The sequence below is a fragment of the Moschus berezovskii genome, chromosome 4 (assembly GCF_049115385.1).
Source record: "Moschus berezovskii isolate FMDL1 chromosome 4, NW_MosBer_1.0, whole genome shotgun sequence".
NCBI lineage: Eukaryota > Metazoa > Chordata > Mammalia > Artiodactyla > Moschidae > Moschus > Moschus berezovskii.
This window is the reverse complement of record NC_142463.1, coordinates 55,197,376-55,210,496: the sequence shown is the minus strand read 5'-3', so window position 1 is coordinate 55,210,496 and position 13,121 is coordinate 55,197,376. Positions and strand designations below refer to the sequence as shown.

The 13,121-nt window shown below is 38.8% G+C and overlaps 1 protein-coding gene across 9 annotated transcripts in view; it reads right to left on the bottom strand.

Moving 5' to 3' along the window:
• The window catches only part of NEXN (nexilin F-actin binding protein), a 60,873-nt gene that overhangs the window by 8,209 nt on the left and 39,543 nt on the right, over positions 1-13,121 (bottom strand). For 8 of the 9 annotated variants that reach the window (XM_055401322.2, XM_088835421.1, XM_055401316.2 and 5 more), the window contains 2 exons: positions 10,485-10,682; positions 3,111-3,332 (listed from right to left, as the gene is read on the bottom strand). In XM_055401322.2, coding sequence (XP_055257297.1) covers positions 3,111-3,332; positions 10,485-10,682 — 420 coding nt within the window. The remainder of the gene's footprint in view (positions 1-3,110; positions 3,333-10,484; positions 10,683-13,121) is intronic. The other variant, XM_055401321.2, reaches the window with a different exon arrangement.

Below are 13,121 nucleotides of genomic sequence, written 5' to 3'. Positions count from 1 at the left end.
ACAGGCAATACAATTAAGCAATGAATTTGGGATAAAAGAGAATGTAAAGGATGGTTCTGGAGAATCTAACTAGAAAATCAAACACTATCGGGCAGTTAAGTGATTTATGTACCAAATGTTGGTACAGTTAAGGGCTATGGGAGCTGGGATGGAATTCTTAGATTAGGTAAGTTTACATGAATGAGTTAGGCCTTGAAAGATGTCTGGAATATAAAGAGAAGGTATTTTGTAAAGAAGGAAACCTGAAACAGAAGGGACAGGTCCTACCCTGGAAGTTGACTATACTCTGCTGCTGCTGCTAAGTCACTTCATTCGTGTCCGACTCTGTGTGACCCCATAGACAGAAGACCACCAGGCTCCCCCTTCCCTGGGATTCTCCAGGCAAGAACACAGGAGTGGGTTGCCATTTCCTTCTCCAATGTGTGAAAGTGAAAAGTGAAAGTGAAGTCGCTCAGTCGTGTCTGACCCTTAGCGACCCCATGGACTGCAGCCTACCAGGCTCCTCCATCCATGGGATTTTCTAGGCGATAGTACTGGAGTGGCTTGCCATTGCCTTCTCCGCTATACTCTGCTAAAACTATGCTAATACAATATTTCAGTGACCCTTAGTTTATTGAGATAAGAATGTCAGGTTCCTCACAGGAAACTCAACTCAGGACATCCTCATGGGTTAGAGAGTCAGCCAGGTCCTAATCTCATGTCCTTTTATACGAGAGAGCCAGTAACAGCATTAAAACAAACCACCAGTATCATTTCTTTTATTCTTACCTACAAGTTTTATAGGGCTAGGTATGACTGCTGTGAGGTTTCACTACCTTTAACCAGAAAAAAAAGGAAGGGGGTTAAGTGCATCCTGATTTAAATTCTTTTATCTTCTGTGATTTATCTCTAAGGAATCAACTGATCTTGTGGCCCACCCATCCACTGAATGTTGTGTTTTCCAGGATTTTATTCATCTGACAACTATTAACCCTTTCAAGATGGCTTTATCTACATCTGTACTTTCAAATAGTATTCAGAAAAGTTAGTCTTTAGCTCCTGTCTCTTAACCGAGCTCAATACCTATGTTTCAGACTGCCATTACTTGTCCAAATATAGCTCAAACTTCACAGGTCCAAAGCAGTTTGTTCATCCACCCCCTCCTCTTGAATTCACTGTAGCATCATATAGTTTCCCTAGTAATCTTAAAGAAATGTTAGCCTTCTCAGCAACCACCTGCCTGTAACTCAGTTTTTCTCCCCTGCCCCCAACTTCATTACCTTGTCCCAGTTCATCCTCCATGACCCCAGGATTCTTGAAGCTAGCTTTTTATACTCTGTCCTAAAACTTTGATTACTAACATTGTTCCTAAATCATAGCGCCTGCGAGGTTAAAAAGGCCCTTCAGCTAACAACGCCTAGTTTTACAACTTTTTATCCTATCACCTATAATTGTTTGAAACTATGTTCTACTCTACCATGTGACTTTACTTACCAGTCATTATTTTACACCTGTTTGATGATTCTAAACACCATATGAGCCAGGACTCATGCAGGTTTATTTGCCAATGTAGCCCCGGTGTCCAGAACAGTCCCTGGAACTTAGTAGGCTTTCAAATAATTTTTTAATGCGTGAATCCAAAACCATCTTTAGCTTCAACACGATCATGCAATGAAGATGCCTATTTGATGATAATATCCGATGTTTTAAAAATCCCTTCAGTGCACCCCAATAAAGTTGCTTTACATGGCATCTAAGATGGGTCATCTTGCTGGTGCTTGTGTCTTCATTACCTTGTGCTGTGCTCGCATTCTCCCGTCTCAATGAATTTGCTTATTTTCTGGAGTTTGCCCATAGTTTCATCGTTTTTATTCAGCAATCTCTGAATGCCCTCCCAAATTCTCACGCTTGTATTATAGTTGAATGTTTAGTGAGAATGAATTTTTAGAAGAGTATGTGTTGCTGCTGCTGCTGCTAAGTCACTTCAGTCGTGTCCGACTCTGTGTGACCCCATAGACGGAAGCCCACCAGGCTCCCCCGTCCCTGGGATTCTCCAGGCAAGAACACTGGAGTGGGTTGCCATTTCCTTCTCCAATGTGTGAAAGTGAAAAGTGAAAGTGAAGTCGCTCAGTCGTGTCCGACCCTTAGCGACCCCACGGACTGCAGCCTACCAGGCTCCTCCATCCATGGGATTTTCTAGGCAATAGTACTGGAGGGCTTGCTATTGCCTTCTCCGATGTGTTAGATACAACAAAATAGCAATTCTGACAATAGTCTTTCCAGATTGTATTTAAACCAATATTCATATCATGGAACTGGCCCTTAAACTGGAAGGGACATTATAGTCATCTAGTGAGTACCTCCTTATTTTACATATGGAGGTACTTCAAATTCACGTCACCTGAATTTTTATTTAGGCTCTGTTCCTGGATGATTTACCATGACTCAGCAGATCACATAGGCTTTGTTGGCCTCATCTTTAAGTAAAAGTAGGTATGAATATGGAGAAGGCAATGGCAAGCCACTCCAGTACTCTTGCCTAGAAAATCCCATGGATGGAGGAGCCTGGTAGGCTGCAGTCCATGGGGTTGCTAAGGGTCGGACACGACTGAGCGACTTCACTTTCACTTTTCACTTTCACACATTGGAGAAGGAAATGGCAGCCCGCTCCAGTGTTCTTGCCTGGAGAATCCCAGGGATGGGGGAGCCTGGTGGGCTTCCGTCTATGGAGTCACACAGAGTCGGACACAACTGAAGTGACTTAGCAGCAGCAGCAGGCATGAATAATGCCTGGAGTTTAGCTCAAATATACACTGGTTCCTACTGATTCAAAGTGAAAACTTGTGCCAATATTTACCTTTGAGCTATTTTTGCTAGAGTGAACTATTTGATGTTCACTATAGGCTCTCATTCTCTCTGTTCCAAAGTCATTTTGGAACAATACTAGAATAGCGAAATCTCAAAGCCTCAAGATCTTAATGTGATTTTGCTCTTTATTAGTTCCCAGATTATTATATACTCTGATGGTTAATTGTAAGTACCAACACTTATTTCAAAGTCATTGTTACTTCTGTTAAATTCATCATCGTCATTGTATTATAACTTAAATATAAAACTATATATATATATACCTCATGAAAGTTTTCTGCTTCTCTCTCTCTAATTTCAAGATCAATCGCTCTTCTTCTTGCTCGTTCTTCTTCTATCTTTTTCTGTATTTCTTTTTCAGACAATTGTCCAATTTTTTCAAACTTGCTTTTTAAATTTTTAGCTTGAATAGAACCACTTCTTTTCAATTTGATTAATTCTTCATATTCCCTGCTCAGTTCAAAGGTTTCATTTTCTTCCTCTTCCTTCAAAAAAATTTAAGATTTTTTACATATTAAATACCATAAAATTGGTTAGTACTTGAGTTATCCAGAAAGTTCACTATTTCTTATTTGAAACCAAAACTAAATGTTATAAATAACTTTTCCCCTAAACACTATGCCTAAATTTACTAATTAAAAGTAATGCTACAAATTTAAGACTTCAGATAACATCTTACTTCATTTAAAATACTACTTAACTAGAGACTATGGCTGAAAAGCTCATTAATATTCTATTATTACCAGCTAAAACTAAAATATGCATATGAAGATTAGCTTTTATGAGGAATTGTAGAGGAATCTTTTAGGGGGAGGTAAAGAAATTTTTTAAAATTCACTGGACTAAGAGAAGTTCTAATTCTGACTCTGATACTGTGTGGCCTTTTGCCTGGTCTCTAAGTCCACTGTACATGATTTTTTCATCTTCTATACAGCCACAGTATCTCTAAAAATTACTCCTGCCTTTGATTTGATAATAGTCAAATATCACTCAGTACTCTGAATTAAGCATTTCTACAGACATAGTGTGGTAAAATCCTTACATTTTGCTACATATCACTTGTATTCTCTATGTTCTGCCAAGAAAGATAAGGAGTCATTGAAAATCAGGCTCCAGTTCTTTATACCGTTGTATCTTGAATATTTTTATTCAAATTTTCCCTTTGCTTTTCACAAAATATTGTGTATATCACAAATATAAAGTATTTGTATACTTCTTACACTAAATCCTAATGAAGTAGTAGAATATTGCAGTTATTCCTGGTACACTTTTTCTGGGGAAGACCTAGAGTTCCAGGCAGAGAAATAAAAAGGTGGGACTGGGGTTTGGGTAGGGGCGAATGGTATGCAGGGAGAGTTACAGTGGATGATGTTGACATGAGGCTTAATTTTTTGATTCAACAAAAGGAAAAAAAATTTATTCCTCATACTACCTCCACATTTTGGTCTATTGGATAAAAATGAGCAACTCCTAAAATAGCAAAAATTAACAGTTATGACATTGTATCATATCACAGTGGTTCCCAGGTCACTGATCAAAATTAATGGTTGACTAATCAGTTACAATCTGAGTAATCTTGAAATTGGCTTTCTACTTGATTGAAAACTCCCAGACATAGCAGAGTAGCACCAGAATGTCTGACAATTAACTTGCCATGTATTAATTAGATTACTTCTCAATAATATACTAAAATACATTCTAGTTTACTTCATTTTTCTAGATGGACAATTCAGCTTCCTTTATAAAATAAATGCTATTACTTTTTTTTTTAAATTTCAAGGCTAGACCTTGCAGTATTTTCCTGTAGCATATTCTTTATATTTTCTTATTAACTATATATACAGCATTTGTAGTCTCTTGGTCGATTTGGGCAAGGAAGTAAATATCCCTACAGGTCGATTGCTCCAACCCGTGACAGAGTCAGCTTCTAAGAGACTGCAACCTCTGTGAAGGAACCCACTCGGTTCCTAGATCAGGAGCTGGCAAGAAGTTGCCCCAGAGTCAGTTGTTAAACATGCCATTACACTACCAGTCCTACTTGAGTTGGGGTGCTCGCCTCACCCCAAGCAATGGGGTTGTGCATGCATCCTAGACAGCTGCTTGTGTTGCTGCTGTGGCCCGTTGCCCAGACAGAAGAAGCCTAAGGTGACAGTAGAAGGCTGGCCTCCTCCCTCACCCTCCCCTCTTAACTGCTTGGCCATCCAGATGGAGCAAAGAAGTGTCCGGGGGTAGGAAGAAGGTTAAACAGGGTTTTGCAGCATCAGGAGGTAGGAGAAGAGGTGCCAAGAGCCCACCATGGATACAAGCAGAGAGAGATCATGAGGAGTGGTTGAGGCAAGGCTCCAAGACTCTAGTGCAGCCTCCACTGTCCAGCTACTTTTACTGTAACACGGAGATTCAAAGATAAACATCTAAAATTTCAAAAGACAACCTCAGAGCACAGAATCCTAAGTGTGACCATCCTGAGTCTGGGGTCCTGTGTGGGCACAAGGTGCATGCTCTTACGAAGCTGGCCCTGTAGAGTCTATAATACAGGCATACCTTGAGAATATTGTGAATTCAATTCTAGACCACCATAATAAACATCTTAATAAGTGAGTCACATGACTTTTTTGGTTTCCCAGTGCATACACTATACTATAGTCTATTAAGTGTGCAATAGCATTATGTCTAAAAAACAAAAGTACATACCTTAACTTTAGAAAGATTGCTAAAAATGCTAATCTGAGCCTTCAGTGAGTCGTAATCTTTTTGCTTTTGGATATTCTTGCCTCAGTGATAATGGCTGCTGACTGATCAGAGTGGTAATTGCTGAAGGCTGGAGTGGCTGTGGCAATTTCTTAAGACAGCAACGAAGTGTGCTGCAACAATTGACTTTCTTTTGTGAACCATGTAGCTTACAAATACTCTTTGATATCATTTTGCCCACAGTAGAATTTTTTTCAAAATTGGAGGCAATCTAAAACCTGCTAGTACTTTATCAACTAAGTTTATTCAATATTCCAAACACTTTGTTGTAAATTAACAATTTTCACAGCACCTTCACCAGGAGTAGCTTCCATCTCAAGAAACCACTTTCTTTGCTCACTCCTCATAGGAAGCAACTCCTCATTCATTAACGTTTTATCATGAGATTTCAGCAATTCATTCCTGCCCTCAGAGACGACTTCTAATTTGTGTTACCTTGCTGTTTCCACATCTACAGTCACTTCCTTCACTGATCTTGAACCCTTCAAAATCATCCATGGAGTTGAAATCAACTTTTTCTAAACTCTTCTGAATTTGATATTTTGACTTCTTTCTTCCCATAAATCATGAATATTTGTAATGGCACCTGGAATGCTGAATCCTTTTCAGAAGATTTTCAATTGGCTTTGTACATATTCATCAGAGAAATCACCATCAGCTCAGTTCATTTCAGCTCAGTCATGTCGGACTCTTTGCAACCCCGTGGACTGAAGCACGCCAGGCTTCCCTGTCCATCACCAACTCCCAGAACCTACTCACACTCATGTCCATCGTGTTGGTGATGCCATCCAACCATCTCATCCTGTCCTCCCCTTCTCCGCCCACCTTCAATCTTTCCCAGCATCAGGGTCTTTTCCAATGAGCCGGTTCCTCACATCAGGTGGCCAAAGTACTGGAGTTTCAGCTTCATCATGAATATTCAGGACTGATTTCCTTTAGGATTGACTTGATGAATCTCCATGCAGTCAAAGGGACTCTCAAGAGTCCAACACCACAGTTGAAAAGCATCAATTCTTTGTCGCTCAGCTTTCTATATAGTCCAAATCTCACATCCATATACGACTACTGGAAACACCATAGCTTTGACTAGACAGACCTTTGTTGGTAAAGTAATGTCTCTGCTTTTTAATATGCTGTCTAGGTTGGTCATAGCTTTTCTTCCAAGGAGCAAGCGCCTTTTAATTTCATGGCTGCAATCAGCATCAGCAGTGATTTTGGAGCCCCAAAAAATAGAGTCTGACACTGTTTCCCCAACTATTTGCCATGAAGTGATGGGACCTGATGCCATGATTTTTGTTTACTGAATGTTGAGCTTTAAGCCAACATTTTTACTCTCCTCTTTCACTTCCATCAAGAGGCTTTTTAGTTCCTCTTCACTTTCTGCCATAAGGGTGGTGTCATCTGCATATCTGAGGTTATTGATATTTTTCCCAGCAAACTTGATTCTAGCTTGTGCTTCCTCCAGCCCAGCATTCCTCATGATGTACTCTGCATATAAGTTAAACAAGCAGGGTGACCATATATAGCCTTGACGTATGCCTTTCCTGATTTGGAACCAGTCTGTTGTTCGATGTCCAGTTCTAACTGTTGCTCCTTGACCTGCATACAGATTTCTCAAGAGGCAAGTCAGGTGGTCAGGTATTCCCATCTCTTTCACAATTTTCCACAGTTATATTGTGATCCACACAGTCAAAGGCTTTGGCATAGTCAATGAAGCAGAAATAGATGTTTTTCTGGAACTCTCTTGCTTTCTCCATGATCCAGTGGATGTTGGCAATTTGATCTCTGGTTCCTCTGCCTTTTCTAAAACCAGCTTGGAACATCTGGAAGTTCACGGTTCACATACTATTGAAGCCTGGCTTGGAGAATTTTGAGCATTACTTTACTAGCGTGTGAGATGAGAGTAATTGTGTGGAAGTTTGAGCATTCTTTGGCATTGCCTTTCTTTGGGATTGGAATGAAAACTGACCTTTTCCAGTCTTGTGGCCACTGCTGAGTTTTATAAATTTGCTGGCATATTGCGTGCAGCACTTTCACAGCATCATCTTTAATAGCTCAGCTGGAATTGCATCATCTCCACTAGCTTTGTTCATAGTGATGCTTCTTAAGGCCCACTTGACTTCACATTCTAGGATGTCTGGCTCTAGGTGAGTGATCATGATTATCTGGGTCATGAAGATCTTTTTTGTACAAAATGAAGCAGGGCAAAGGTTAACAGTTTTGCCAAGAGAACGCAGTGGTCATAGCAAACACCCTCTTCCAACACCACAAGAGAGAACTCTACACATGGACATCACCAGATGGTCAATACTGAAATCAGATTGATTATGTTCTTTGCAGCCAAAGATAGAGAAGCTCTATACAGTCAGCAAAAACAAGACTGGGATCTGCCTGTGGCTCAGATCATCAACTCCTTATTGCCAAATTCAGACTTAAACTGAAGAAAGTAGAGGAAACCACTAGATCATTCAGGTATGACCTAAATCAAATCCCTTACGATTATACAGTGGAAGTAACAGATTCAAGGGATTAGATCTGATAGAGTGCCTGAAGAACTATGGACAGGGGTTTGTAACACTGTACAGGAGACAGGTATCAAGACCATCCCCGAGAAAGAGAAATGCAGAAAGGCAAATTGGTTGTCTGACAAGGCCTTACTGAGAAAAGAAAAACTAAGAGAAGCAGAAGGCAAAGGAGAAAAGGAAAGATATACCTATTTGAATGCAGAATTCCAAAGAATAGCAAGGAGAGGTAAGAAAGCCTTCCTCAGTGATCAATGCAAAGATATAGAGGAAAACAATAGAATGAGAAAGACTAGCGAGCTCTTCAAGAAAATTCTAGATACAAGGGGAACAATTCATGAAAAGATGAGCACAATAAAGGACAGAAATGGTATGGACCTAACAGAAGCAGAAGATATTAAGAAGAGGTGCAAGAATACACAGAAGAACTATACAAAAAAAAAAAGATCTTCATGGCAGCTGAAGCCTTACAAAATTTATTTCTTCAATAATAAGACTTGAGAGTAGAATTTACTCCTTGACCTATGGGCTGAAGAATGGATGCTGTGCCAGTAGGCATGAAAACAACATTAATATCATCACACATCTCCATCAGAGCTCTTGGGTGACCAGGTGCACTGTCAATGAGCAATAATATTTTGAAAGGAATCTTTTTTTCTGAGCAGTAGGTCTTAACAACGGGTTTAATATTCAGTAAACAATGTTTTCAACAGGTGTGCTATCATCTGGGCTTCATTGTTCCATTTATAGAGCATAGGAAGAGTAGATTTAGCATAATTCTTAAGGGTCCTAGGATTTTCAGAATGGAAAATGAGTACTGGTTTCAACTTAAAGTCACCAGCTATTTTAGCCCCTAAAAAGAGAGTCAGCCTGTCCTTTGCAGTTTCAAAGCCAGGCAGTGACTTCTCTCTAGCTAAGGAAGTCCTAGGTGGCATCTTCTTCCAATATAAGCCTGTGTGCCTATATTGAAAATCTATTTTTTAGTGTAGTCACCTTCATTAATTATCTTTGATCTCCGGGATAACTTGCTGCAGCCTCTACAACAGCACTTGCGGATTCACCTTGCACTTGTTATGTTATGGAGATGGTTTCTTTCCTTAAAATTAAGAACCAACCTCTACTAGCTTCAGACTTTTCTTCTGCAGTTCCTTCATCTGTCACTCTTCATAGAATTGAAGAGAGTTAGGGCTTTGCCCTGGATTAGGCTTTGGCTTAAGGGAATATTGTGGTTCATTTGGCCTTCCATCCAGACCACTAAAACTTTCTCCATGACAGTAAGGCTGTTCCACTTCACTATCATTCATGTGTTCACTGGAGTAGCACTTTTAATTTCCTGCACGAATTTTTCCTTTGCATTCACATCTTGGTTAACCATTTGGCACAAGAGGTCTAGCTTTCAGCCTCTCTCAGCTTTCAACATCCATTCCTCACTAAGCTTATTCATTTCTAGCTTTTAAAGTGAGACAAATCGCTTCTCAACCAAGCATAAAGTGAAAGTCATGAGACTGTCACTTGAACACTTAGAGGCCATTAATTGGCCTGATTTCAGTACTTTTGTGTAATGAAATAGGCCCAAGGAGAGGGGAAGCCAGTAAGTGGCACAGTCAGAACATAATACATGTATCGATTAAGTTCATCATCTGATACGGGTGCAGGTTGTGGTGGCTGAAAACAATTACAATAGTAACAACAAAGGTCACTGATCACACACCACTATAACATATATAATAATAATGAAAAAGTCTGAAATATTGTGAGAAGTACCAAAATGTTATACAGAGACACAAAGTGAACAAATGTTGGAAAAATGGATCCACTGACTTGCTCCACGCAGGGTTGCCACAGACTTAATTTGTTAAAATACACAGTATCTGTAAAGTGCAATCAAGTGAAGCACAATGAAATGAAGTATGCCTGTAAAATGATTCAAAGACTTGCCAAACTGATGTTCCTATTAGCATCCATGTTACTCTTGTAGGTTTTTCTTATTTTGATGATCAGTTTAATTCTGTTTCAAGGAAAATAAGTATAAATGGGTATATTAAACACTCTAGAGCAACAGTTCCCAATCATGGTGTAATCACACACAACTGTGAGGTATATAGGAAGAAATATTTACTTAAGTACTGATGTAATATCTCAGTCATTTGGAATTATGTATTTTTCAAACTAGCAAGCAGGAGTAGAGTTATAGTAGGCTGGAAAGGTACACTCAACTCAGCTATGCTAAAACTTGTACCAAGTGCCTCAAAGGAGTGTCTTTTATGTGAATACTAATACTTAGAAAGTTGTTATAAGGTAATGTATGTGAAATACTTAGATTAATAAATATTTGTGGGATATAAATGGTATTTCTTAAAATCTTACCTCTCCCATTTCTTGTCTCAGTTGCTCAAATTCCTGTTTTTCCATCTCTAGTTTATGTTTCCGCTCCTCCTCTGTGCGTCGTCTTTCTTCTTCCATTTTTTGTTTTAATAATTCTTCAAAATTAATTTCCAGTTTTCCCGGTATAAGAGATTCTTGAGAGATTGTTTTATACATCTCTGGGGTGTCATCATCTACTACCTATTTAAAATAATTATTTTATCACTCTTGCCAGAATTATACATACTAAAAAGGGACTATCTCTTGAATAGAAAGATTTCACATTGAACTAAAACCCAAAAATTCTCTTTAAAAATATAAAACAAACAAGGAATAATTATTAGAAAACATAAGACTAAAGTATTTTGTAGTAACGGAGAAAATGGTGACCATCTAGTCTCCATTCCAATGAACACAAATAAATACTTTGACTTTTACTGTGAGTAATTTGCATTAGGGGCTTCCCAGTGGCACAGTGGTAAAAGAATCCACCTGCCAATGCAGGAGATGCAAGAGATGAGGGTTCAATCCCCTGGATGGGGAAGACCCCTGGAGGAGGAAATGGCAGTTCACTCCAGTATTCTTGCCTGGAGACTCCCATGGACAGAGGAGCCTGGCAGGCTACAGTCCACAGCATCACAAAGAGTTGGACACAACTGAGAGATTGAGCACACAATTTGAATTAGACACAAGATACTCTAGCAACAACAAAAATTTTCATTAAAAAAATTAAAAAGATGTTCTAATATTGGGAAATTTTTTAATTGGATTAAAAGGAACCTCAGGACTTCCCTGGTGGTCCAGTGGCTGGGACTCCATGCTCCCAATGTGGGGGGCTACCTAGGTTTGATTCGTGGTCAGGGAACTAGATCCCACATGCCATAACTAAAATCACACATGCTACAGCAAAGATCAAAGATCTCACATGCCCTAACTAGCTCTTGGCACAGTCAAATAAATAAATTTTTTTTAAAAGTAAAATGAACCTCAATTCTGGTAATTAAAATAGAACGTTTCCGTTAAATCATGGTTTTAACTGAATGAGTTATCATTATGATCCCTTCATAATCAGGCAATAATCACTTAATGCTGTGCTGTGATTTTATTTTACTGATTTATTTCCTGTCAGGATAATTAAAAATAAATAATAGTTAACACTTACAACTGCCAGGTATTATTCTAAGCACTTTACATGTATTGACTTATTTTTCTATAACCATATGAAGCAGGTGTTATTAATATCCACATTTAATAGATGAGGGAACTAAGGCGATAAAAAGTAGCTTGTCCAAAGTCAATACAAATACTATATGGAAAAGGTGAGATCCAAAACTCTAGAAGTCTAATAAAATTATAAATAACTATTTAGACCAGCTTTTTGTAAATTTATAAATTACATGTCTAACTGCCATTTAGTTGTGATTTAGTTGCAACCGTGGACAAGTTACATAGCCTCTTTAGATCTGAATTTCCTTATCTGCGACAACTGTCATTGAATTGTCATGAGAGTCACATGAAGTTTGGAAACACTCTGCAGTGTGCCTGACACCAAGGTAAGCTCCCAAATAACAGTTTTATTATTACAATATCATTGTATACAGGCAGTCTCTAAACTGCAAATAAAAACTCTGCTTTTAAGTCATTGACTTGCAATACACTTTGCATGACAAGAAATTACCTAATTCTATTCCCTGAAAGTACATACATAAACCTCTCATTTAAATTATGTCCCTGTGGTTGAACTAGACACTTGAATAAGAAAAAATAAATGGTAATTATTTATTTGTTCCAAGTTTTATAAATGACAGGCTTTACCACAAAACCAGTTCAACTCAGAAACAATGTTTATATAGTTTTACAATCCACATATTACCTCCCAAATTTTTTAATAATATGTGAGCTACTTGAGCTATAACATGGACTGATGCTGAAGAGGAAGCTCCAGTATTTTGGTCATCTGATCTGAACAGATGACTCATTGGAAACGTCCCTGATGCTGGGAAAGATTGAGGGCAGAAGGAAAAAAGGGCATCAGAGGATGAGATGGCTGGATGGCATCACCAATGCAATGAACATGAACTTGGGCAAACTCCTGAAGATGGTGAGGGACAGGGAGACCTGGCATGCTTCAGTCCATGGGGTCGCAGAGTCAGACACGACTTGGATGACCGAACAACAATAATGAAATGACAATACTTGGTCCTAGATAAGAAAAGCACATAAACGAAGGAAAAAGTTTCTCTTTCCTAATACAGAAATGTCTCTAGGAAACTAGAATTTTGGTTTAATGACATTTTCCTTCCCTGAACTTTTCTCACTAGTACATCATGATAAAAGACAGATTTGGCCTAAAAGTCTGCCCCAGGACTAGACTTCTTAATCTTCACAGCTACTTCTCATCTAGTACTTCTGAACCAGCTTGTTCTCTAAAAATTAAGTGCTTTCACAATGTTTGTAGGAGTGCTTTCACAATGTTTGTAGGGTTTTCTGTGTAGAAACCATTTGTGAATCAAGGATTACCTAATAATAGACATGATAGTTTTAATATCACTTATTCCACAAGCATTTTAGGAAGTTTGTTACACTAGAGCGCATTGTGCCATGTACTCAATGTGGTCTCAGCCTCACTGAGTGAGGAAC